The 23,839-nt window shown below is 43.5% G+C and overlaps 1 protein-coding gene across 4 annotated transcripts in view; it reads left to right on the plus strand.

The window, feature by feature from the left end:
• The window catches only part of GALNT10 (polypeptide N-acetylgalactosaminyltransferase 10), a 233,664-nt gene extending 224,935 nt beyond the window's left edge, over positions 1 to 8,729 (plus strand). For 3 of the 4 annotated variants that reach the window (XM_032158448.2, XM_032158450.2, XM_032158451.2), the window contains 3 exons: positions 870 to 986; positions 3,776 to 3,925; positions 4,776 to 8,729. In XM_032158448.2, coding sequence (XP_032014339.1) covers positions 870 to 986; positions 3,776 to 3,925; positions 4,776 to 4,934 — 426 coding nt within the window. In that variant the 3' untranslated portion in view covers positions 4,935 to 8,729. The remainder of the gene's footprint in view (positions 1 to 869; positions 987 to 3,775; positions 3,926 to 4,775) is intronic. The other variant, XR_009213869.1, reaches the window with a different exon arrangement.
• Positions 8,730 to 23,839: the final 15,110 nt, after the last annotated feature.

Raw genomic sequence — 23,839 nt, forward strand, 5'->3', positions numbered from 1 at the left:
AGTTCAGCATCTCACAAGAGTGGGTCTGCCTCACTCATTGGCTGGGATCCATCCATGGGTGGACACAGTGGTGGATTCAGAATACAGGATCTGGGTGCAATGAGACTCTATGCAACAGGAAATTGGGTGGTGCATTTTCATAGCCACCACAGCCCCCTACCCCTCAGACAAAGTAGGATTGATATCTGTAAGGTCGGAACTATATGATGTGACACTATGCACCTAGCACAACAGCCTGCCCACAGTAAGTGCCCAATCAGTATTTGTTGGCTAAGCAAGGGAGCAGCCTAAGGCTTCAGACTTCTAGCCCAGTGCTCTTCCCACCATACCCGTCTTCATGGTTGAAGGGTAAGAGGCAACTATTGTTCTTTGGATCTCAGCAGGGGGTGAGGGGGCCTCCTGCCACCTCTTGCCATTCACCTGCCCTAAGGGACAGAGACAGTCCATGACGTACAGCAAAGGCTTCATGTCCTTTTCTACGAGCTTTCAAGGTATGGTCCCTGGACCACCTGCACCTGGGTCACCTGGAATGGGGGTAAAATCTGGTTCCTGGACCTGTCGGTTCAATTTCTCCAGGAGTGGGGCCAGGGAGTCCTTTACCAACTCCTCACCTCCACTCCCCCACCACCAACGCAGGACTCTGCATGCTCTAAACACAGCAGTGCTTTGAGGATTACACTCTGAGGACTGAGTCTTCCTTTATTGAGAGGCTCAAGGTACTTCCGACAGCCCAGGGCAAGTTTTATCAAGACGACTTGAAACTTAATCCAGCTAATGTCTCCCCCTTGGTTTCCCCTTTCACCTGGCAGGGACCCGATGGGTACCTTAAGGCACCTCAGTGGTCCACTTCTTCCCTCTTTCCCTTTCAGATCCGAAATGTGGGCACAGGGCTGTGCGCAGACACAAAGCACGGGGCCTTGGGCTCCCCACTAAGGCTAGAGGGCTGCGTCCGGGGCCGCGGGGAGGCTGCCTGGAACAACATGCAGGTAAGGGCTGCCCCTCAGGGACTGGCAGCCAGGTTCTCTGAAACATCTGCAGCCTGGGGTGCTGACACGGCCAGCTGGGAGGGAGAGGCATGGGTCAGTGATAAATGACAAGAGTCAGCCCCGGGGATGAGTTTTAAGATCTTCCTGAACACTCTGGAAAGGGGATTCCTTCACATTGCAATAAAACCATCAGTCTGGACCATTTTGGTTACAAATGATGGACACTCTGCCCAAATGGCCTTCAGTAAAAAGTGTGTTATTGTCTCATGTCCCTGAAAAGCCTTGATTATGTTGCTGGATCTCTCAAGAGAGTGCTTCCCTCTCTGCGGGCCTCATTCTCAACCTGGCTCTTCCTATATAGTAGCAGATGTGGCCATCAGCAGCCCCATGGATAGGCATGCCCCTTCCAAGAGTTCTGGAAAAGCCCTGGGGCTCCCATGAATTGTGTCCCTGAGCTGATTATGCAGAAGGTGAGGAAGTCCTCATATTGATGAGGACAGAGCCATCACTTTTGAGAGGTGATGGGTATGTTCATTACCTTGACTCTTGGAGCCTAGGGGCATGGTCAGCCTCACCTGCAGAATGAGTGGGATGCAGAGGGTAAGCCAGCCTGCAGGAAGAGCCACTGCTCAGACAACAGTGGACTCATGCCTGCAATCCCAGCAGTGTGGGAAGCTTAGGGGAGGCTTGCTTGAAGCCAGGTGTTCGAGGTTACAGTGATTGTGCCATGCACTGCAGCCGGGGTGGAGTGACATTGGGTTAAACAATTATTTTTTAGGTACAACAACAAAAACACAATCCATAAAAGAAAAAAATGAAAAATCGGACTAATTCAAAATGAATAAAAAGCAAGCCACAGATGGGAAGAAAATGTTTGTAAAGCATATATCTGATAAGGGACTTGTATCTACAATATATAAATGAAAGAACTTGTATCATCTCAAACTCTCAAAAGTCAATAATTTTTTTAAATTTTAAAGTGGGCAGACACTTTACCAAAAAAAGTATATGAATGGCAAACAAACATATTAAAAATGCTGAATTTCATTAGTTAATAGAGAAATAGAAATTGCAATTACAAGGAAATTCCAGCACACACCTATTAAAAAGACTGACCACACTGAAGATTGGCAAAGATGTGAATGAACTGGACCTGTATGCTGCTGGTGGGAGTGTAAATGGCACAGCCACTTTGGGAAACTGTGGCAGTTTCTTAGAAAGTTGACCATTGAACCAGTCATTCCACTCCTAGGTATTTATCCAAGAGAAAGAAAACGTATGTCCATACAAAGACTTGTACACAAATGTTCATAGCAGCTTTATTTGTAATAGCCAAAAACTGGAAACCACCAAGATGTCCCATGACAAGGAACTGGAGTGCAAACTCAGCAATAACAAGCAATGAATTATTGACAAATGCTGTTAGGACATAGATGATTCTCAACAAAATTATGTTGAGTGAAAGAAATGAGACAAAAGAGAATACATACTGTATGATTCCTTTATAGAAAATTCTAGAAATTGCAAACTAATCTCTAGAAACAGAAAGCAGATCAGTGGCTGCCCTAAGGACATGGGGGTTGGTGGGGACAGGAGGAGGAGATTACAGAGGAGCATGAGGACACTTTTGCGGGGTGATGGTATGTTCATTACCTTGATTATGATGATGGTTTCTCGGTGTAAACATATGTCAAGATGTATCAAATTGTACACTTTAAATGTGTGCAGTTTATTGTATGCCAGTTATTATTCAGTAAAACTACTGAAAAGAAACAAAGGTTATCAACCAAATGGATCGTGACTCAAACAGACTAACTGTGAAAAGAAATTGGTAAGAATCCTGAGCGGGCTCGGTGGCTCACGCCTGTAATCCCAGCACTTTGGGAGGCCGAGGTTGGCAGATCACCTGAGGTTAGGAGTTCAAGACCAGCCTGACCAACGTGGTGAAACTCCTTCTCTACTAAAAATACAAAATTAGCCAGGTGTGGTGGCACACACCTGTAATCCCAGCTACTTGGGAAGCTGAGGCAGGAGAATTGGTTGAACCCAGGAGGTGGAGGTTGCAGTGAGCCAAGACTGCACCATTGCACTCCAGCATGGACGACAACAGCGAAACTCCTTCTCAAAAAAAAAAAAAAAAAAAAAGAATCGTAAGAACACTTGAACTGTGGATATTTGATGACATTTTGGACTTTGTAGTAACTACTTTTAGATGTTATAGTGGCATTTACTGAAGTGTTTATACCTGACATGATATGATAGCTGAGATTTGCTTCAAAATACTGTGAGGGTAAGGATAGGGGTGGAAGTAGAGCTGCAACAACATTGGCCTTGAGTTGGTAATTTATTTTTTTTTGAGACAGAGTCTCACTCTGTCCCCCATGCTGGAGTGCAGTAGTGCAATCTCGACTCACTGCAACGTCTGCCTCCCGGGCTCAAGTGATTCTCATGCCTCAGCCTCCCGAGTAGGTGGAATTACAGGCATACGCCACCACATCCAGCTAATTTTTGTATTTTTAGTAGAGATGGGGCTTCACCACATTAGCCAGCCTGGTCTCAAGCTCCTGGCCTCAAAGCGATCCACCCTCCTTGGCCTCCCAAACTGCTGGGTGAGCCACCGCACCCAGCCAAGTTAGTAACTTTTAAAGCTAGGTGGTTAGAACAGGAGGCATAGTTAATATATTATTTTTTGGACCTCTGAGTTTAAATTTTTCCATAATTTAAAAAAATGGAGAAAAAAAGAAAGTCTTTGGCTTTGCTGTCCCTATTTATGATGCCCCTGTGCACAGGTATTCACCTTCACCTGGAGAGAGGACATCCGGCCTGGAGACCCCCAGCATACCAAGAAGTTCTGCTTTGATGCCATCTCCCACACCAGCCCTGTCACGCTCTATGACTGCCACAGCATGAAGGGCAACCAGCTGTGGAAATACCGCAAAGTAAGACGAGATGTGGGGGGAGCAGGGCACCTGCTTGATTTTTTTTTAAGGCGATATAGTGCTTCACCCCTTCTTTCAACAGAGCCCATCCACTTATTCATTTGTGCCACAAACCTACCATGCCGGATTTTGTAGTCATTCAAGAGTAGTCAGAAATCTAGACTTCACTGTGAAATCCTCAAGTCTTAAATGTTGGCAACTGATTCCATTTAAAAAGAAAAGTGCAGCCAGGCGCAGTGGCTCATGCCTGTAATCCCAGCACTTTGGGAGGCCAAGGTGGGTGGATCACCTGAGGTCAGGAGTTTGAGACTAGCCTGGCCAACGTGGTGAAACCCCGTCTCTACTAAAAATACAAAAATCAGCTAGGCATGGTGGCTCAAGCCTGTACTCCCAACTACTTGGGAGGCTGAGGCAGGAGAATCACTTGAACCTGGGAGGCAGAGGTTGCAGTGAGCCAAGATTGTGCCACTGCATTCCAGCCTGGGTGACAGAGTGAGAACCTGTCTCAAAAAAAAAAAAAAAAGATAAAAGAAAAGCACACACACACATGCACACACCCCATAAGGACCAGTGAGGTTTGACAGGACGTGGGCAGTGTCTAGGTCCCAGGCCTGGAAGCAGCATGCATCACTTCTGGCCACATCCCAGTGGGCAGAACCCTGTCCCATGGCAATACCAGCTGCAAGGGAGGCTGGGCAGCATCCAGCTTGTGTGCTCAGGAGGAAAACCAGCAGGTGCATGAACAGCTAGTCAGTCACTTCCTCACTTTCTCATTGCTGGTATTGTTGCTGTGGTTTGACTGGCCACATGTCTCCAGTGCTGTCTGGCTTATTACCTCCATGTTTTGTAGGACAAGACCCTGTACCACCCTGTCAGTGGCAGCTGCATGGACTGCAGTGAAAGTGACCATAGGATCTTCATGAACACCTGCAACCCATCCTCTCTCACCCAGCAGTGGCTGTTTGAACACACCAACTCAACAGTCTTGGAAAAATTCAATAGGAACTGAGCCCTCATGTCCCCTTGGCAGGCCCCCCAGGGTCTGGCACTCACTGCAGCCTTCCTCTTTCAAGGGAGGCAGGGCCCCTGTGGGCACTAGGTGTAAAAGGTGCTGGCCAAATGGTTCAGGGTGAAGAGGGCTCTTGATTCAGGGGCTGGGGTCTGCCTGGACCTTGAGCCCCTGAGTTGTGGGGGTAGGGTGAAGAGCATATCCCACAAGAAGCCCCACAGGGAGCAGAGCCTGCTTTAATCCCTGCTGACATCACAGAAAAGCAACAGAGCCTTTTCAACTTTGTCACTATGTCCCCTTGAACATTATGTGGGAGAATACCAAGGTAGCCTAGGCCACCCAAAAGTGAGTCCTGCAGGGTTGCCCAGCCCTCAGATGGCTCTCCTACATGATGGTGCTTTAGAAAGAAAGGTAAAATTTGCCTGTTTGGGGCAGCTTTTAGTATCGATGCCACTCATCTGCAGCAGAAGAGAAAGAAGTCCTTTTGGGGCTTTTTAGTTTCCACTGTCCTGGGGGGACATTGCAATTACTGCCCAGCTTCTGTTCTCTGTCACAACCCCAGGTGATTTAGTCTGGTCAAAGGCCATACTTGGGGCCCTGAGAGTATTCAGTACTGAATGCTGATCAGCTGCCAGGTGAGGAGTCAGAAGAGGGACCCCCCCAGACATTTCTTTGCACCTATGGACATGTGGGATATCTCCCCCTGCTCTCTGGGTATTTGAAATGTCAATTTTAGCACTCTCCAGGCACAAGGACAGCCCAGTCACCAGCTTTACAGGGCAGTGTTTCAGATGGCCCTGAGCCCACAGAAAAGGCCAAGTAGACCTCCAACTAGAAATGCTGGCTGATTTGCTCTGATCCATGCTTCCATTTCCCTGTCTCTCTTCCCCAGGCAATTACTGGCCTCAAAAGAGGAACAGAGGTGCTGCGAGGTGCTCACCTCATACAGTCTGGAGGCCTCCAGGATCAACTGTGGGCAAAGTGCCTGCCTCTGACCTCATCATGGTTCTAGTTCTCATATAGAACTCCAGAATTTTTAAAGAACTCTATAATTGGATTGCAAACTAGGATGCTACATAGGATTCTGGTATTCCACATCCAATATGGATTTCTAGAATGCTGTGATTAAAGGAGCCAGCCAGGTGTAATACAGTCAAGGCAGCCCCCAGCCTAGAGACAATCTGTGAAATCCAAAGTTGGTGGTGTTGTGGAAGCAGGGGGACATGTGTCCCTCAGCTCAGCAGAGGCTGTGGTACAGCATGGTCCTCGGTGAAGGCCTGCACCCCTGGAACCTCCCACCATCATCACAACTGTAGTCTCATTTGCAGTGGAGAAAAGAACCCGATGTCCCACAGCCAGATATACACCCAGCTCCATGCCAGCCCTTCGTGTTTACTTTTTGCTTTGTTAATTACATGTCAGACTCCTAGAGGGCCTCCAGACTAATAGGAAGCATTTCTGTAACCAACCTGCCACCCACTGATTCAGAAATGGAAATCACATCCACAATCTATGGCTTCCACCAGCTAGCCCAGGAAATACTTGAAATCAGCATTCCAATTAGCGTTGAGTCTCTTGATTGTGTCATTTACCAATTAAATAACTGAGACCTAAGTCTGGGAACAGAGCCACGAATCTGCCTTTGAGATGCTGGCGGATCTCAAGGCCATCAATTATTGGGGGAGGGAGGGACAAACACGCCCAATCATCCACCAGTCAGACTGAATGTGTAGCTGATGAGGAATTACTTCCACTTCTGGCCCAGCACAAGCCCTGCTTTGGCCACCTGTCTGCAAGAGAGGCAGCCCCTGTGCTTGCAACGCTTACGTGTTGATCCCAGTGTCCTTTTCCAAATGAGTGCTGTAGCTTTGGAAGTGGCCCTCTATAGAAAGAAGTCAAAAGATGAGGCCCCTTCTAGAATCCAGGATAACAAGAGTGTTGGCAGTTTGAGGAGTTGAATTGAGATTCATCATCAAAGAGCAATGCAGCGTCATTAAAATAAAAACTGTGCCTTTTAAAAAGAAAAATGCAAATATAGAGCAAATCCCTAAACTTGAACCATTTCCTAGTGCCTTGCTAGACAAACATAAAGGGGCAGGGTTGTGGGGAGGGGAACATTTTTGGTGGTGTGTGCAGTTCCTACTGGATGAGTGTGTGTTTCTTAATGTCTAATTTCAAGCAGGAGATGTTGAGCCTGGAAAAGATCTGAGACTGCGATGTCCCCCAAGGGTGAGAAGCCAGATTTATTCCAGTCAGTGCAAGTCACACTCCAAACTAAAGGCTGGGCAGTGCGTTTAGTCTGTGGCCTAGAAGGCCTCATTGGCCCCTGAGAGGAGGCCTTGCATTACCTCACTGGGACCTGTTTGGGGGCCATCCCTGCGGTCTACCCTCTGAACCCCCAGCATGTTTGTCCTGTTTCTCACCATTGGGTTAAGGGGTGCCAAGCACTAGCTAGACTTCCACATAGTCCTGCCCCAAGTGGGCGGCAGTGTTCCTGGCATGACCAGGATTCCTTTGAAAGCAGGAGCAGCAGCAAGCTGTCCTGGGCCTGCCTTTCCCATCCTTTGGTTCTCCTTTCCAGTCTGGGTTCACACCCTGAAAAGGGATGGGTGTGTCCTCTGAGCACTCCAGCATTTGTCATTGCTGAGCCCACATCAGTAGGTCTTGGGACTTGACAAAGTATGTGGGAGGGGAAGGAAGGACAGAACTTGACTGGCTCCATTTCATGGACCAACTGATCAATTGCCAATACTAAGCCACTCATTGTTATGGCTTCCTTTTTGAAAACCGCCTGTCTCAAGGATTCAGGTTTCCGCTCACATCCCCAGCTGGTACTCCATAAAACTCAGGCAGGAGCATATAGAGATGCTGACAGCCAGGTAATGGGTGAGACTGTGGGGTCCCTTTTCCTCTAAAGCCTTTACTCTGAGGATAAGGTCACAAAGTAGGGTGTGACTTGAAAGTATCGTAACCATGTGGCCCACCAGCAGCCTTTCCAAAGGGGAACTCCAGAAACATTTCATAATGCAAACAGCACTGTTGCTTTAAGAACAAGGCCTTTGGAGGTGGCTAAACTTGCAGGCGCGTGTGTGAAAAGCCATCCCATCTTCTGCCTCCAGTTGGAGCTTTCAGCTTTTAAAACAGTCAGAAACTATTGATTCTTCCCTTTAGGAAAAAATCGCTCAGGCAGAACGGGGTACATCCACAGGAGGAATCTGACGAGAGGATGTGACATTCGGTCCAGGAGAGAAAGAGCAGTTTGTGTTAAAGATGTAGCAAATGGATTTCCAAAGTCTACATGACATTCACTTTTCAAACTTCCCACCAGTTGAATTTCTTTTTTTCCTTAAGAAATAGGTGATGTCTTGGAAAACAGCTCCTTATGTCTTTCTGTGCATCTCCATTTTCCTAGTCTCTGGAGTCTCAACAAGAGTGGCAAAGCACTTTACAGTAATAACTGAGGAATCAGATTCTCTGCTTCAGCGATATCTAGTTTGTACAGTTGGGTGATCTTTTATAATTCCTAGGAGGTAATGCACTTTTAATGTTTTCTGAAGCTTTGTAAGTGTGAGAGAGGGACAAGAAGTGCAGTTCTGTTCTGGAATTCTTTATTGCTTTCAACGGACACGCTTTGTGAAAAATCCAAGTAATATTTTAGTTCAAACTTGATCTTGAGCCAAGGCCCACTGCTACCTCTGGGATGGCAGTCGGACCTACATACCAAGTGACAAGTTCATCTTAACATCTGCTTCCAGAATGGCTTTGATTCAGCCGTGCCAGGCAACAGAACAGAGTCAGACTCCTGCTCTGTTATTGGCTTGAAGACTAGGATCCCAAAGGGGTTGCAGGCAGGGAATATTTGGAAATTCAGACTGGAATTCCAGGCCAAAAGCTCAAGACCACCAGCCTCTCCTCCTGCCTGGAAAAATGAGCCTTTGTGAAAGACTGATTTACCATGTACAATTGTGATTGTGAACGTTGTTGAGTAAACCTCCAGACTTTCTCTAAAGTGGTCTCTGCCTTCTTCCTTCTCATGTGTCATTCTTCTTTCCATCATTCTTCATGTAGACCACCCACTTCGGACTCAGGCACTCTGCTGGGTACGAAAAACTCATTCCCAACAGCCATCATTCTAGAGTGGAAGGCAGATCTCAAACAACTAAGATGATTTCAGATGCAAATAGGGCTATGAAGGGTATAAAGCAATGATATATTAGAGACTGGGGTGGGGCTCAACGTTAGCTAGAATGGTGAGAGCTGAAAGACATGAAGGAGGGTGAACCAAGATGATTTCAGGGAACGGAGTTCCAGGCAGAGGGAACAGTTAGTGCAAAGGCCCTGAGGTAAGTAGAAGTTTCTGTGTTGGAGGAGCAGAAGGAGGTAAGCTTGAAGAGTTACGTGAGGCAGCCCACAAAGGGTCACACCCAGGAGTGGAGGATCTCAGGAGGGCAGTGACAATATGAAATAAGCATAACTTTTTTTTTTTTGATGGGGTCTCCCTCTGTCACCCAGGCTGGAGTGCAGTGGCACTCATAGTTTACTGCAGTCTTCAACTCGTGGGCTCAAGTGATCCTCCCACTTCAGCCTCCCTAGTAGCTGGTACCACAGACACATACCACCATGCCCATCTAATTTTTTTTATTTTTTGTAGAGATGGAGTCTTGCTATGTTACCCAGATTATTCTTGAACTCCTGGACTCAAACAGTCCTCCTGCCTTGGCCTCCCAAAGTGCTGAAATTACAGGAGTTTGTGATGAGCCATCACACCCAGCTATAACTCATTTCTGATGCTCACCCATCAGGCATGAGTACTTGCTTACCAAAACATTTTGACGCTATCGGATATTAGATATGGTAGGAAGAGCACTGTCTGGCCCAGCTCTGCAAAAAAAAACTCAGTGAGATCTTGTGCAAATGCTGCTTCCAACTAAGCCTGTTTTCCACAGTAAAATGACAAGTTTTTGGATGATGCTTCCAGCTCCACCTGTGGTCCTATGATTGAGTCTTGGTTGGGGGCTACAGGTGACAATGAACAGAAGCTGGAAGCTGCCCCCTCATGCTGTCACTCAGGGACCACCAGAGGGTGCCATGGACCATGGCTTGACAAAGGCTGAATAACAGAAAGGGGAAATTGTGACCCAAGATGACATGGTGGTGACTGACAAGTCCATCCAGGTTTTCAGTATGCCCACGCTCATGTTATCCTCACACGATAACACCTTACAGCTTTGTAGACATGGGGAGAGATTCCATTTTTAAAGCCTTTTATACCTGTTGTACCCCCCAGACTCTCAGAAGAATTCCATGAAATAGGTAAGAGAAAAATATTAGCTATCATTCAGTAAAAATGTATCAAGTACCTACTATATACCGGGCACTCTGCTAGAAATTAAAAGATTGTGCAAGGCACTTATAATCTAGTTAGAAAAATAGACATTGAACAAATGATCATTAAAATAAGTGTATAGTTAGGCACTGTGGTAAGCTCTGCAAAGGAGAAGTACATGTGAGAGTATAAGAACTTGACCTTAGCAAGAAGGTCATGGAGCATGCTGAATCAGCTAAGATCTTGTCATGATATAGCCCACTCCTGGAGTAACAGAAGAGAATTTAATGAAGGAACTATTGCAGACATATGGGTGAGATTAAGGAAACAACAAAGGATGGTGAAGCACCTAAGGACTAGCAGAAATGGGAAGCTGTTACTACTCATAAGCCTGAAAAGGCAAGAAGCAGTGGTGTTACTAGAATGCAGAGAAGGCTGTAGCCAGGAACAGGGGCTTCCCAATGGGATCTGCAGCTGCAGGTAGTAAATTGCAGCTACTGCCAAAACAAGAGGAGATGGGAGGAATACATACCCTGTCATTCCTCCTTTTCTACCTTCCAGTCATCTGCCACTCACTGTCTCCCATTGGGTCAACCCAGTAACTCAAATTCACATAAAGAAATAAAAAGCACTAGTCAAAATAACTATATAGGTAAATATAGAAGACAGTACAGATAGGAGTTTTTTTGTAACTCATTTTTTCTCCTAGCTGATTTAAAAGCAAACTGCATAATTAAATAATTATAAATCTATTGATGGGCACACAATGTACAAGGACGTAATTTATATGTCAATAACTAACAAGAAAGAGAAGGAAAGGGACAGAGCTATATAAGAGCAAAGTTGCCATATACTATAACCTGAATCAGAATTTTTTTAATTAAGATGTTAATTTTAACCCCCAAGGCAACAACTAAGAAAATAACTCAAAAATACATAGTTTTTAAAAAGAAAAGGGAATCAAAATGGTACACTAGAAAATAACACAAAAGAAAGTAGTAATGGAGGAACTGAACAAAAAAGATATAAGACATAAAAAACAAATAGCAAAATGGCAGAAGTAAGTCCTTCCTTACTGGTAATTACATTAAATGTAAATGGATTCAACTCTCCTTATAAAAAGGCATAGAATGACAGAACGGATTCAAACATGGCCCAACTATAAGCTGTCTACAAGACACACACTTTAGATATAAAGACACAAATAAATTGAAAATGTAAAAGATTTTAAAAATTGTGTGGAAAAAGATATTCCACACAAACAGTAACTAACAAAGAGCTGCAGTGGTTATAATGGCAGGCAGAACAGACTTTAAGACAAAAATTTTTGCTAGAGGTAAAGAAGGACATTTTATAATAATAAAAGGTCAAGAAGAAGATAGAAGATATAACAACTAAAAATATATGTGCACCTACTAACAGAGCCCCCAAAACACATGAAGCAAAAACTGACGGAATTGAAAGAAGAAATAATTCTTTGACAAGAATAGCTGCAGACTACAGTATCCCACTTATAATAATGAATAGAACAAGTAGACATGAGATCAATAAGGAAATATAAAACTTAAACAATACTGTAAACCAACTAGAACTAACATCTATAGAACACTCCACCCATCAACAGCAGAATACCATAACAACACAAAAAGGAGGAAAGGAACAGAGCAACAACAGAGTTCAAGTGCACATCAAACATTCTCCAGGATAGATTATATGTCAGATAATAAAACAAGACTCAATAAATTGTAAAAGACTGAAATAACATAAAATAGGTTCTTCAGCTACAACAGAATGTAATTAGAAATCAGTAATGGAAAATTTGGGGAAATTCAAAATATATGGAAATTAAACAAACACTCTTAATGACCAATGGGTCAAAAAAGAATTCCCAGGAAAATTAGAAAATTATTTGAGACAAACGAAAATAAAAACATGACATATCAAAATTTATGGGATGTAGAAAAATCAGTGCTCAGAGGGAAATTTATGGCTATAAATGCCTACACTTAAAAAGAAGAAAAATTTAAGTTAATAATCCAACCTTCCACCTTAAGAAACTAGAAAAAGAAGAGCAAATGAAACCCAAAGCAAACAGAAGGCAATAATAAAATTAGAGCAGAAATCAATTAAAGAGATTAGACAAATAGAAAAAAAATCAATGAAACCAAGAGTTGGTTCCTTGAAAAGAAAATGGTTGTCTACAAAAATGGGCAAACTTTCAGCTGGACTGACCAAGAAAAAATAAGTTGTATTTCTGCACACTGACAATAAACAAAAATTAAATTAAGAAAATCCATTTAAGGCTGGGTGCGGTGGCTCGCGCCTGTAATCCCAGCACGTTAGGAGGCTAAGGCAGGTAGATCACTTGAGCCCAGTTCAAAACAAGCATGGACAACATCGTGAGACCCTGTCTCTACAAAAAAAAATTAAAACTTAGCCAGGTATGATGGTGCACATCTGTAGTCTCAGCTACTAGGGAGGATGAAGTGGGAGGATACCTTGAGCCCAGGAGTTTGAGGCTGCAGTGTGTCAAGATCACACCACTGCACTCCAGCCTGGGTGACAAAGTGAGACCCTATCTCAAAAACACAAAACAAAACAAAAAGGAAAATTCATTTATAACAGCAATTGAGGAGAATAAAATACTTAGAAATAAATTTAGCCAAATAAGTGCAAGACTGACGACTACAAAACATTGTTGAAGGATATTAAAGAAGACCTAAGAAAGTGACATTCCCTGCTCGTGAATCAGAAAACAATATTAAGATCACAGTACTTGCCAAGGTGATCTACAGATTCAATGCAATCTCCATCAAAATTTTCAGTGCTAGCTGGGCGCAGAGGCTCACGCTTGTAATCCCAGCACTTTGGGAGGCCGAGACGGGTGGCTCACCTGAGGTCAGGAGTTCAAGACCAGCCTGGGCAACATGGTGAAACCCCATCTCTACTAAAAATACAAAAATCAGCTGGGCGTGGCGGCGCATGCCTGTAATCCCAGCTACTGGGGAGGCTGAGGCAGGAGAATCACTTGAACCCAGGAGGCGGAGGTTGCAGTGAGCTGAGATTGCACCACTGCACTCCATCCTGGGAGACAGAACAAAACTCCACCTCAAAAAAAAAAACTTCAATGCTTTTTTTTGTAGAAATAGACAAGTTGATCCTAGAATTGATATGGAAATGTAAATGATCCAGAATAGTCAAAAAATCTTGAAAAAGAATAACAAAGCTGGAGGACTTACACATTTCAATTCCTAAATTTTCTACAAAGATACAGTAATGCGGACACACATAAGGATAGACATATAGATCAATGAAATAGAACTGAGAGTCCAGAACTCATACATTTATAGTCTATTGCTTTTTGACAATGGTATCAAAATCACTCAATGGAGAGAGAACAGTCTTTTCGAAAAATGGCACTAGGGAAGACCAGGTGCAGTGGCTCACACCTGTAAGTAACCCCAGCACTTTGGGAGGCTGAGGCAGGCAGCTCACCTGAGGTCCGGAGTTCGAGACCAGCCTGGCTAACATGGTGAAACCCTGTCTCTACTAAAAATACAAAAATTAGCCAGGCATGGTGGCGGGCACCTGTACTCCCAGCTACTTGGGATGCTGAGGCAGGAGAATCACTTGAACCTGGGAGGTGGAGGTTGCGGTGAGCCAAGATCATGCCACTGCACTCCAGTCTGGGCAACAGAGTGATACTCCATCTCAAAAAAAAAAAAAAAAAAATGGCACTAGGACAATTGTGTATCCACATACAAAAGAATGGATTTGTACCTTTACCTCACACTACACACAAAAATTACCTCAAAATGGATAAAAGACTTCAATGTAAGAGTGAAAACTAAAAAATTTATAAAGAATAAATGTTAATCTTTGTGACCTTAAATTAGACAATAGTTTCCTAAATATATATTAAAAACACAATCAACTAAAGAATAAATAAATTGGACTTCATTGATTTAAAATTAAATTTTAAAATTACTTATTACATTTTAAATTAAGTTGGGTTTTTTGTTTTGTTTTTGAGACAGAGTCTTGCTCTGTCACCCAGGCTGCAGTGCAGTGGCATGATCTCAGCTCACTGCAGCCTCCACCTCCCGGGTTCAAGCAATTCCCCTGCCTCAGCCTCCCGAGTAGCTGGGACTACAGGCGTGCGCAGCCATGCCCGGTTAGTTTTTGTACTTTTAGTAGAGACGGGATTTCACCATGTTAGCCAGGATGGTCTTGATCCCCTGACCTCATGATCCACCCACCTCAGCCTCCCAAAGTGCTGGGATTACAGGCGTGAGCCACTGCACCTAGCCTTAAAATTAATTAGTAATTTTAAATTAAGTTTTAAAATTAATTATTAAATTTTAAAATTAAATTAAAATCTAATTAAAAACTATTGTGCCTCAACGTACACTATTAAGAAAGTGAGGCGGAGGGGGAAGGGATAGATAGCATTAGGAGATATATCTAACGTTAAATGACGAGTTAATGGGTGCAGCACACCAACACGGCACATGTATACATATGTAACAAACCTGCACGTTGTGCACGTGTACCCTCAAACTTTAATAAAAAAAAAAAAGAAAGAAAGAAAGAAAGAAAGTGAAAAGAGGCCAGGTGCAGTGGCTCACACCTATAATCCCAGCACTTTGGGAGTCTGAGGTGGGCAGATCACTTCAAGTCAGGAATTCGAGAGCATCCTGACCAACATGGTGAAACCCCGTTTCTACTAAAAATACTTAAATTAGTCAGGAGTGATGGTGCACGCCTGTAATCACAGCTACTTGGGAGGCTGAGGCAGGAGAATTACTTGCACCCAAGAGGCGGAGTTTGCAGTGAGCCAAGATCATGCCATCGCACTCCAGCCTGGGCGACAGAGCGAGGCTCTGCCTTGAAAAAAAAAAAAAAGAAAAAAGAAGGAAAAGAAAAGAAATAAAAAGAAAACAGAAAAAAACTCACAGAATGAGAAAATATTTTCAAATCATATTTGACAAGGGTCTGGTATCCAAAATATATAAAGGGGTCTCTGGCAATACAACAATCAAAAGATGAATAACCCGAGCAAAGATTTGAATACACATATCTACAGCCAACTGATCTTTGACAAAGTCAACAAAAATATACACTGCAGAACGGACACCCTTTTCAATAAATGGTGCTGAGAAAACAGGATTGCCATATGCGGAAGAATTAAACTGGACCCTTATCTCTCACCATGTAAAAATCAATTCAAAATAGATTAAAGACTTGAATGTAGTACATGAAACTATAAAAATACTAGAAGAAAAACTAGGGGAAACTCTTCTAGACATTGATCTAGGCAAAGAATTCATGACTAAGACCTCAAAAGCACAGGCAACAAAAACAAAAATAGACAAATGGGACTTTTAAAAGTTCTGCATAGCAGGCCGGGCACAATGGCTCACACCTGCAATCTCAGCACTTTGGGAGGCCGAGGCGGTTGGATCACGAGGTCAGGAGTTCAAGACCAGCCTGGCCAAGATGGTGAAACCCTGTCTCTACTGAAAATACAAAAATTAGCCGGGTGTGGTGGCAGGTGCCTGTAAATCCAGCTACTCGGGAGGCTGAGGAAGGAGAATCGCTTGAACCCCAGGGGCAGAGGTTGCAGTGAGCCAAAATCATGCCACTACACTCCAGGCTGGGCAACAGAGCAAGACTCTGTCTCAAAAAAAAAAAAAAAAAAAAAAAGTTCTGCATAGCAAAAGAGTGAACAGACAACCTGAAGAATGGGAGAAAATATTTGCAAACTATACACCCAACAGGGGACTAATATCCAGAATTTTCAAGGAACTCAAACTACTCAACAACCAAACAGATAATCTCACCAAAAAGTGGGCTAAGGATATGAATAGTCATTTTTCAAAAAAAGAAAAGCAAATGGCCAACAAGCATATGAAAAAAGTTCAACATCACCAATCATCACAGAAATGCAAATTAAAACCACAATGAAATATCATCTTACACCAATCAGAATGGCTGCTATTGAAAAGACAAAAAAAACCAGACGTTGGCTAGGATGTGGAGAAAAGGAAATTCTTATACACTGTTGGTGGGAATGTTAATTAGTATAACCTTTATGGAAAACAGTATCTACCCTGTGTGTGTTTGTATATACATATATATACATGTATGCATGTATATATACACACACACACACACACATAGTATTCCATTGTGTGTGTATATGTGTATATATATATATGCACACACGCACCCACACACACAATAGAATACTATTCAGCCATAAAAAGGAATGAAATAATGTATTTTGCAACAACATGGATGGAGCTAGAGGCCATTAACTCAAAATAAACGAATCAGACACAGAGAGACAAATATTGCATGTTCTCACTTGTAAGTGAGAGCTAAATAATGTGTACACATGGAAATAGAGTGTGAAATAATAGTCGATGAAACCTCAGAAAGTCTCCATTGGGTGGGAGTTGGGAGGGGGTGAAGGATGAGAAATTACCTAATGGGCAAAATGTATGTTACTCCAGTGATGGATACACTAAAAGCCCTGACTTTATCACTATGTAATCTATGCGTATAACAAAATGACACTTGTACTCCATAAATTTAGACAAATAAACTAATTAAAAAAGAAGTGGTGATGGTTGCACAACTTCGTAAATATACTAAAACCCACTGAATTGTACACTTTAAAATGGTGAACTTTATGGTATGTGAATTTTATTTTTGTGGGGGTGGAGACAGTCTCGCTCTGATGCCCAGGCTGGAGTGCGGTGACACAATCTTGGCTCACTGCAACCTCTACCTCCTGGGTTCAAGCGATTCTCGTGCCTCAGCCTCCTGAGTAGCTGGGATTACAGGCATGTGCCACCACACCTGGCTAATTTTTGTATTTTTAGTAGAGACAAGGTTTCACCATTTTGGCCAGGCTGGTCTGACCTCAAGTGATCTGCCCACCTCAGCCTCCCAAAGTGCTGGGATTATAGGCGTGAGCCTGGCCTCTATCTTTTAATATGAATTTTTAAAAGTCTTAGTTCCTTAATTGTCAACACACAAGAATGTTTTATTATATGTCGATGTTAAAGCTCTGTCCTATATTTGCATTTTTTAAGTTTATTTGGACAAATTTTATGTGGCCAAGTGTATCGATATTTTCTTTTGTAACTTTGATTTGTTTAAAAAATATTTTTCCACCAATGAATAAGATAAACTTTCATCTATATTTACTTCCAAAATGTTTAATCATATCCTGAAAAAGATTAAACTCCTTTATTAGGAAAAAAAAGACAGAAAAAAAGAAACCAAAGGGGGAGAGTATTCCAGGTGCAGGGGCCAGCATGTGCAAAGATCCCATGGAGGGAGTATGACAGGCATGAAAGGCAGGCAGGCTGGAGCAGAGAGCAGGAAGGAAAGAGGAAAACAGGGAGAGGGTAGGCAAAAGCCAGCACCATAGGCCCTTGTGGGCCATGTTAAGGAGACTCTGATCTTTTTTAAGAGTAATAGAAACCATTAAAGGGTTTAAAGCTGGGCACAGTGAGATTATCAGATATGCCCTTGACTGATGTCTGGAGCCAGGAAGTGACTTACTCCACTGCTTAGCACATAATGGGCACCCAGGGCAAACAGAGTGAGAAACAAGCCAGGGCAAGTGGCCCTCTGGTGCCTCCTCAAAGACACTGACCACTTAGGGGCAAGGTCCTTTCCTTGAGCTGGTGGAAGAATGGGAGGAGGTATTACATTTCTCACCCATTTTAGCTCCTTCTCCTTCCAAGCCTGCAAGCGAAGAGTAGAATCCAATGTATCTAAGATGCTGAGCTAGACACAGAGTGTGAGCTTTGTTGTTGTTGTGGTGGTGGTGGTTGTGAGTGGTGGTGGTGGTGGTGGTGGTTGTGGTGGTGGTGGTGGTTGTGGTGGTGGTGGTGATGGTGATAGTGGTGGTGGTGATGGTGGCGGTGATGGTGGTGGTGGTGGTGGTGGTTGTTGTGGTGGTGGTGGTGGTGATGGTGGTGGTGGTGGTGGTGATGGTGATAGTGGTGGTGGTGGTGGTGGTGGTTGTGGTGGTGGTGGTGATGGTGATAGTGGTGGTGGTGATGGTGGCGGTGATGGTGGTGGTGGTGGTGGTGGTGGTTGTTGTGGTGGTGGTGGTGATGGTGGTGGTGGTGGTTGTTGTGGTGGTGATGGTGGTGGTGGTGGTGGTGGTGGTGGTGGTTGTGGTGGTGGTGGTGGTGGTGGTTGTTGTGGTGGTGATTGTTGTGGTGGTGGTGGGTTGGCGGTGGCACACTTATTGGGAAACAATCAGAGAAGCCAGCAATTTGCTCAAAGTTTTGAGCTCTACTTTTCTCTGTTTGGTTGGAACTGGTGCTTAGGGGATCCTGGAACTTAGTAGAGGCTCAATAAGTACTTGATGAGTGGACAAATGGATGAGTACTATATTTTCAGATACACACCAGGCCTTTTTTCCCTCCACTCACAGCCCACGGCCCTTCTGATAGGCCGGGCTCCTGCACTTGATATATGCTATATCCCGTTAAGAGAGTTCCTTCCCCTCCCTAGGCTTTGGATTCTCCACACGAGAATAAGGAGAAGGAGGCAAGTTAGATAATGGTCAGCCTGGACTCTTAGAGTTCTATAAATCTTGCATCTTGTATTTTGCAATGACCTGGTTTTGTTAAGAATTTACTTTCCAAGCTCAGCTGGGAGGTAGGTAACAGAACTCCCTCCCAGTTCTGTTATTGGTATCTCCCAATCCAGGGCTTCTTGGTTTTTGCTGTAAGTGGGTCCAACACTCAACATCCAAGGCTTCCTTGCTGCAGCTGCACACAGCTCTGCCAACCTCTGGCCTCGGGCAGCTGGTTCCACTTTTGTTATCCTCAATGCCTGTTCTGCCCAGCTTAGGGACACCTGGGGTCCATGGTGCTGCACCTGCACGGCAGCCTGCAGTTCTTCCCTTCGCGTGTGACTTCACTCAGTCTTGGCAGAGTGACAGCCCTGGGTGTGCTCACACCCGCACTCACTCACACACAACACCACGGGAACAAACAAACAAAAAAAAACCATGGTGAACCCCCAGAAAGGCAGTTTCTTAGCAACTTTACAGCCTTTGTTCATGAACTCCTTGGAATGCAAGTATCGTCTGATCTCCTGCCAGCTTCCGCCTGGGGGTAGGAGGAAGAGGATGGCAGGTCTGCCTTTATGAGAGCCCAGAGCTAAGCCCCCACACCACACCACTGGCCTGTCAGTCAGCCTGGGAAGCAGAGGCCCGAATTCTGCATTTCTCTGCGATCTGGGAAAAAAATCTCTGCTATGATTTCTTCACAGCTGCAGCCACAGAATCCCAGGGTTTGGTCATTTAATCAACAAACACAGATTGAAATAGGTACTGCGGGCTCATGGTGTTTCGCATTTTGTACCCACAGTGATTGGTCCCAGCTCTGTCCTAGGCCCTGGAAATACCAGGTGCATAAGGGATGATCTGCAACTTCTATGGCCTAGTGATGAGAACAGATTTGAGTCCCCACACAAATAAAAAGAGAGTAACTTGATTACCACTGCCCTACAGGTAACTTTACTCCAGGCCTTTACAATAAACTCAAACTCCCTAGCCTGGCCCAAAAGGCCTGTTGGGACTGACCCCCGCCAACTTTTTCATCACCTCCCTGCAGGGCCCCAGTTCCCACACAGTACAAAGCTTTCTCACCTTCGGACCCTGTTCCCTCGGCTTGGAATACTCTTCCCTCTTGCTCTGCAGCTTCATCCTTTAGGTTTCAGCTTTACTGTCACCTCCCCCAAGAGGCTCCCTTGACCACCCTATTAAGAATAGACATCCCCCCATCATCATTCTTAATCATTCCAGCACCTCTGTAGCTCCTCAGGTGGCACGTATCCTGACTTACAGTCGATTGTCATGGTTCATGGTAGTTATGTTCTGTAAGTCACCATGAACACAGTTAGTGAATACTGAACTATTGTCCCTAGGGGAAGTATAGGGCTACATTCCTGCAAGTCTCTGATCACAACATTTTAATCAAGTGATCAATACATAATCTTGTTTTATATGCATTTATGTTTAGAGACACCTTAGTTAATATTTATCATTGATTCATTAAATTGAACTCACGGCCAATAGCACTATGACTCATGCCTCAACAAAGCTTCTGCAACACATATATTTTCCCTGTAAGGCACATCACAGTCTTCTTGTGCTCAGGAACACTAGACAGCACTTCAGCCCTATGCTTGGGCACCATGTAAACCAAAATCACCAACAAAAAGCATAAAAATATGAAAAATGTGGCACTCAATAAACCACCGAAGGACACTTGTTTACAGTATGAGAGCTGAAACAAGAAGGCAGATGTCCTCTGGTTCCACCTTAGCTGTGAACGTGTGTGTCTACAGGCTGGTATAACAAAATAACTTGACCTGGTTGACAACAGAAATTTATTTCTCACAGTCCTGGAACCTGGGAAGTCCAAGATCAAGGTGCCAGCAGAGTCAGTATCTGGTAAGAGCCCACTTTCTGGTACATAGACTACCATTTTTTCACTATGTCCTCATACAGTGGAAAAGAAGAGGGAGCTCTGCAGTGTCTTTTTATAAGGGCACTAATCCCATTCATTAGGGCTCCATCCTCATGAATTAATCACTTACCAAAGGCCCTATCTCCTAATTGGGGGTTTGGATGTCAACAAATGAATTCAGGAAGGGACACAAACATTCAGCCTGCGACAGTGCATGTTGGACAACTCGAATTTTCTTCACCACTCTGTGCATATGCACATCCTCAAGTAATCTCAAAAGTGCCATATAGCAGGGTGTGGTGGCTAATGCCTGTAATCCCAGTGTTTTGGGAGGCTGAAGTAGGAGGATCATTTAAGGCCAGGAGTTTAAGACCAGTATTAGCAACATAGCCAGACCCCATTTCTTCAAAAAACAAAAAAAAAAGCCAGATATGGTGGCATATGCCTGTAGTCCCAGCTACTAGGAAGGCTGAGGCGAGAGAAGTGCCTGAGCCCAGGAGGTCAAGACTGCAGTGAGCTATAATTGTGCCATTGCACACTAGCCTGGGTGACAGAGTCAGACCAGTCTCAAAAAATACGAATTTTTTTTTAAGTGCAATGAGCATTGATTTTTTTTTTTTTTTTTTTTTGAGACAGGATCTTGCTCTGTCACCCTGGCTGGAGTGCAGTGGTGTGATCTCGGCTCACTGCAGCCTCCACCTCCCAGGTTCAAGTGATTCCCCTGCCTCAGCCTCCCGAGTAGCTGGGATTACAGTTGCCCGCCACCATGCCCAGCTAATTTTTGTATTTTTAGTAGAGACTGGGTTTCACCATGTTGGTCAGGCTGGTCTTGAACTCCTGACTTCAAGTGATCCACCCGCCTCGGCCTCCCAAAGTGCTGGGATTACACGCCTGAGCCACTGTGCCCGGCCATGAGCATTGATTTTTGAGATTACAAATACATTTTAGTGAGTAGGTAAATTGTAAATCTGGAATCTGTGAATGAGTATAATAATGGAATCTATGAATAATGCATAATTATGTTATTCACTCATTGGTTACTTTTCCAATTGACTTTGGGCAAGCAAGGCTGTGTCTATATCATCCACCATTTTATCCCCAGCTCTTACCAGAACAGATTTGGACCTCCAAAATTGTTGAGCTGTTGATGAACCAACCAAACTAAAGCTAAACCTTGGAATTACAGTTTTGTGAGATTTATTAATAATTTCATTATTTATCCTACTATTATTTGCAAATTTAGTTATGGTCAAAATAAAACCACTTTTCAGGGCTGACTTTTCCTGCCCAAATTCACAAAAGACTGATCTATAAACCAAAAGTTATTTTTTCATGGGCATTAGAATTTTCCAGTGGCCCAAATAATTATGTGCAGTCTCCTGGTACCAGCTTAATTATTCCCTAGGGGAAGTTTGCTTGATGGTTCAGCATTAAACAAATGGGAAGTGAAGAGGGCTGAGAGATCATTTGCCTTCCCCATGACACAGTAAACACAGTCCCCTGCTTCCATACACAATTTATTTCGGAAAATATTACTAACGTCAAAAGTACAAAAGTCAAACAACAAATTTATGTTGGGAATAAAAAGTGGTACAGCATGTCCAATTACACCTGCATTTTTAGACACAATCGCTAATCATATGTTTGCTGTCTTTCCTAACGTACCTTCAATTTGATTATTTTCCTTCACAAATCAAAAAACAGCAATAGGCTTAAGAACATCCCATGGAGGCTAAAGATTCATCCCTTTCGATAAGTCTAATGATTTCTATCTTTATATCGAAAGAGTCAATGATACACATACTCCTTTTTAAACTCCTTTTTGTTGAGATATAAATCATATATACTACATAATTCACCCATTGAAAATGTACAATTTATTTTAGTATATTTACTAGGTTGTGCCACCATCACTACTAATTCCAAAATATCTTTGTCCCCCTAAAAGAAACCCTGTACCCATAACAGTCACTCCCCATCCCAATCCTCCCTACTCTCTTCAGCCTCTGACAACCACTAATCTGTTTTCTATAATGTATCCATGGATTTGCCCTTTCTGGACATTTTACATAAATCAAATCGTGCATTATGTGGTCTTTTGTAACTGCTTTCATTTAGCATATTTTCAAAGTTCATCTATGTTGCAGCATGTGTCAGTACTTCCTTTGTGTCATTAATATTTCATTGTGTGAATATACCACATTTTGTTTATCCTTTCATCAGTTGATGGATATTTGAGCTGTTTCCACCTTTTGGCTATTGTGAATAATGCTGCTGTTAACATTCATGTAAAAGTGTTTGTGTGGATGAATTGTTTCATTTCTCTTGGGCAGATACCTAAGAGTAGAATTGCTGATTAATAAAGTAACTCTATTTTAAAATTTTGAGGAATTGGGCTGGGCAAGGTGGCTCATGCCTGTAATCCCAACACTTTGGGAGGCTGAGGTGGGTGGATCACCTGAGATCAGGATCAAGATCAGCCTGGCCAACATGGTGAAACCCCGTCTGTACTAAAAATACAAAAATTAGCCGGGCATGATGGCAGGTGACTGTAATCCCAGCTACTTGGGACGCTGAGGCAGGAGAATCACTTGAACCCAGGAGGTGGATGTTGCAGTGAGCTGAGATCATGCCACTGCATTCTAGCCTCAGTGACAAGAGTGAGACTCCACTCAAAAAAAAAAATTTTTTTTTGAGGAATTGATACACTGTTTTGCAAAGTGGTTTACCATTTTGCATTCCTACCAGCAATATATGTAGGTTTCAATTTCTCCATGTCTTCATCAACACTTGTTATTGTCTGTCTTATTGGCTACAGCCATCCTAGTAGGTGTGAAGTAATACCTAATTGCAGGTTTGATTTGCATTTCCCTTCTGATATCCCTGGTGATTAGGATGTTGAGCATCTCTGCATGGGCTTATTGGCCATTTGTTTATCTTCTTTGGAGAAATGTCTATTCAAACCCTTAGCCCACTTTTCAATTGGGTTATTTGTCTCTTTATTATTGAGTAATAAGAGTTCTGCATATATTCTGAATACAAATTCCTTATCATAGCAGTTCCCAACA

Source organism: Hylobates moloch, unplaced genomic scaffold, assembly GCF_009828535.3.
Source record: "Hylobates moloch isolate HMO894 unplaced genomic scaffold, HMol_V3 SCAFFOLD_6, whole genome shotgun sequence".
Lineage (NCBI taxonomy): Eukaryota > Metazoa > Chordata > Mammalia > Primates > Hylobatidae > Hylobates > Hylobates moloch.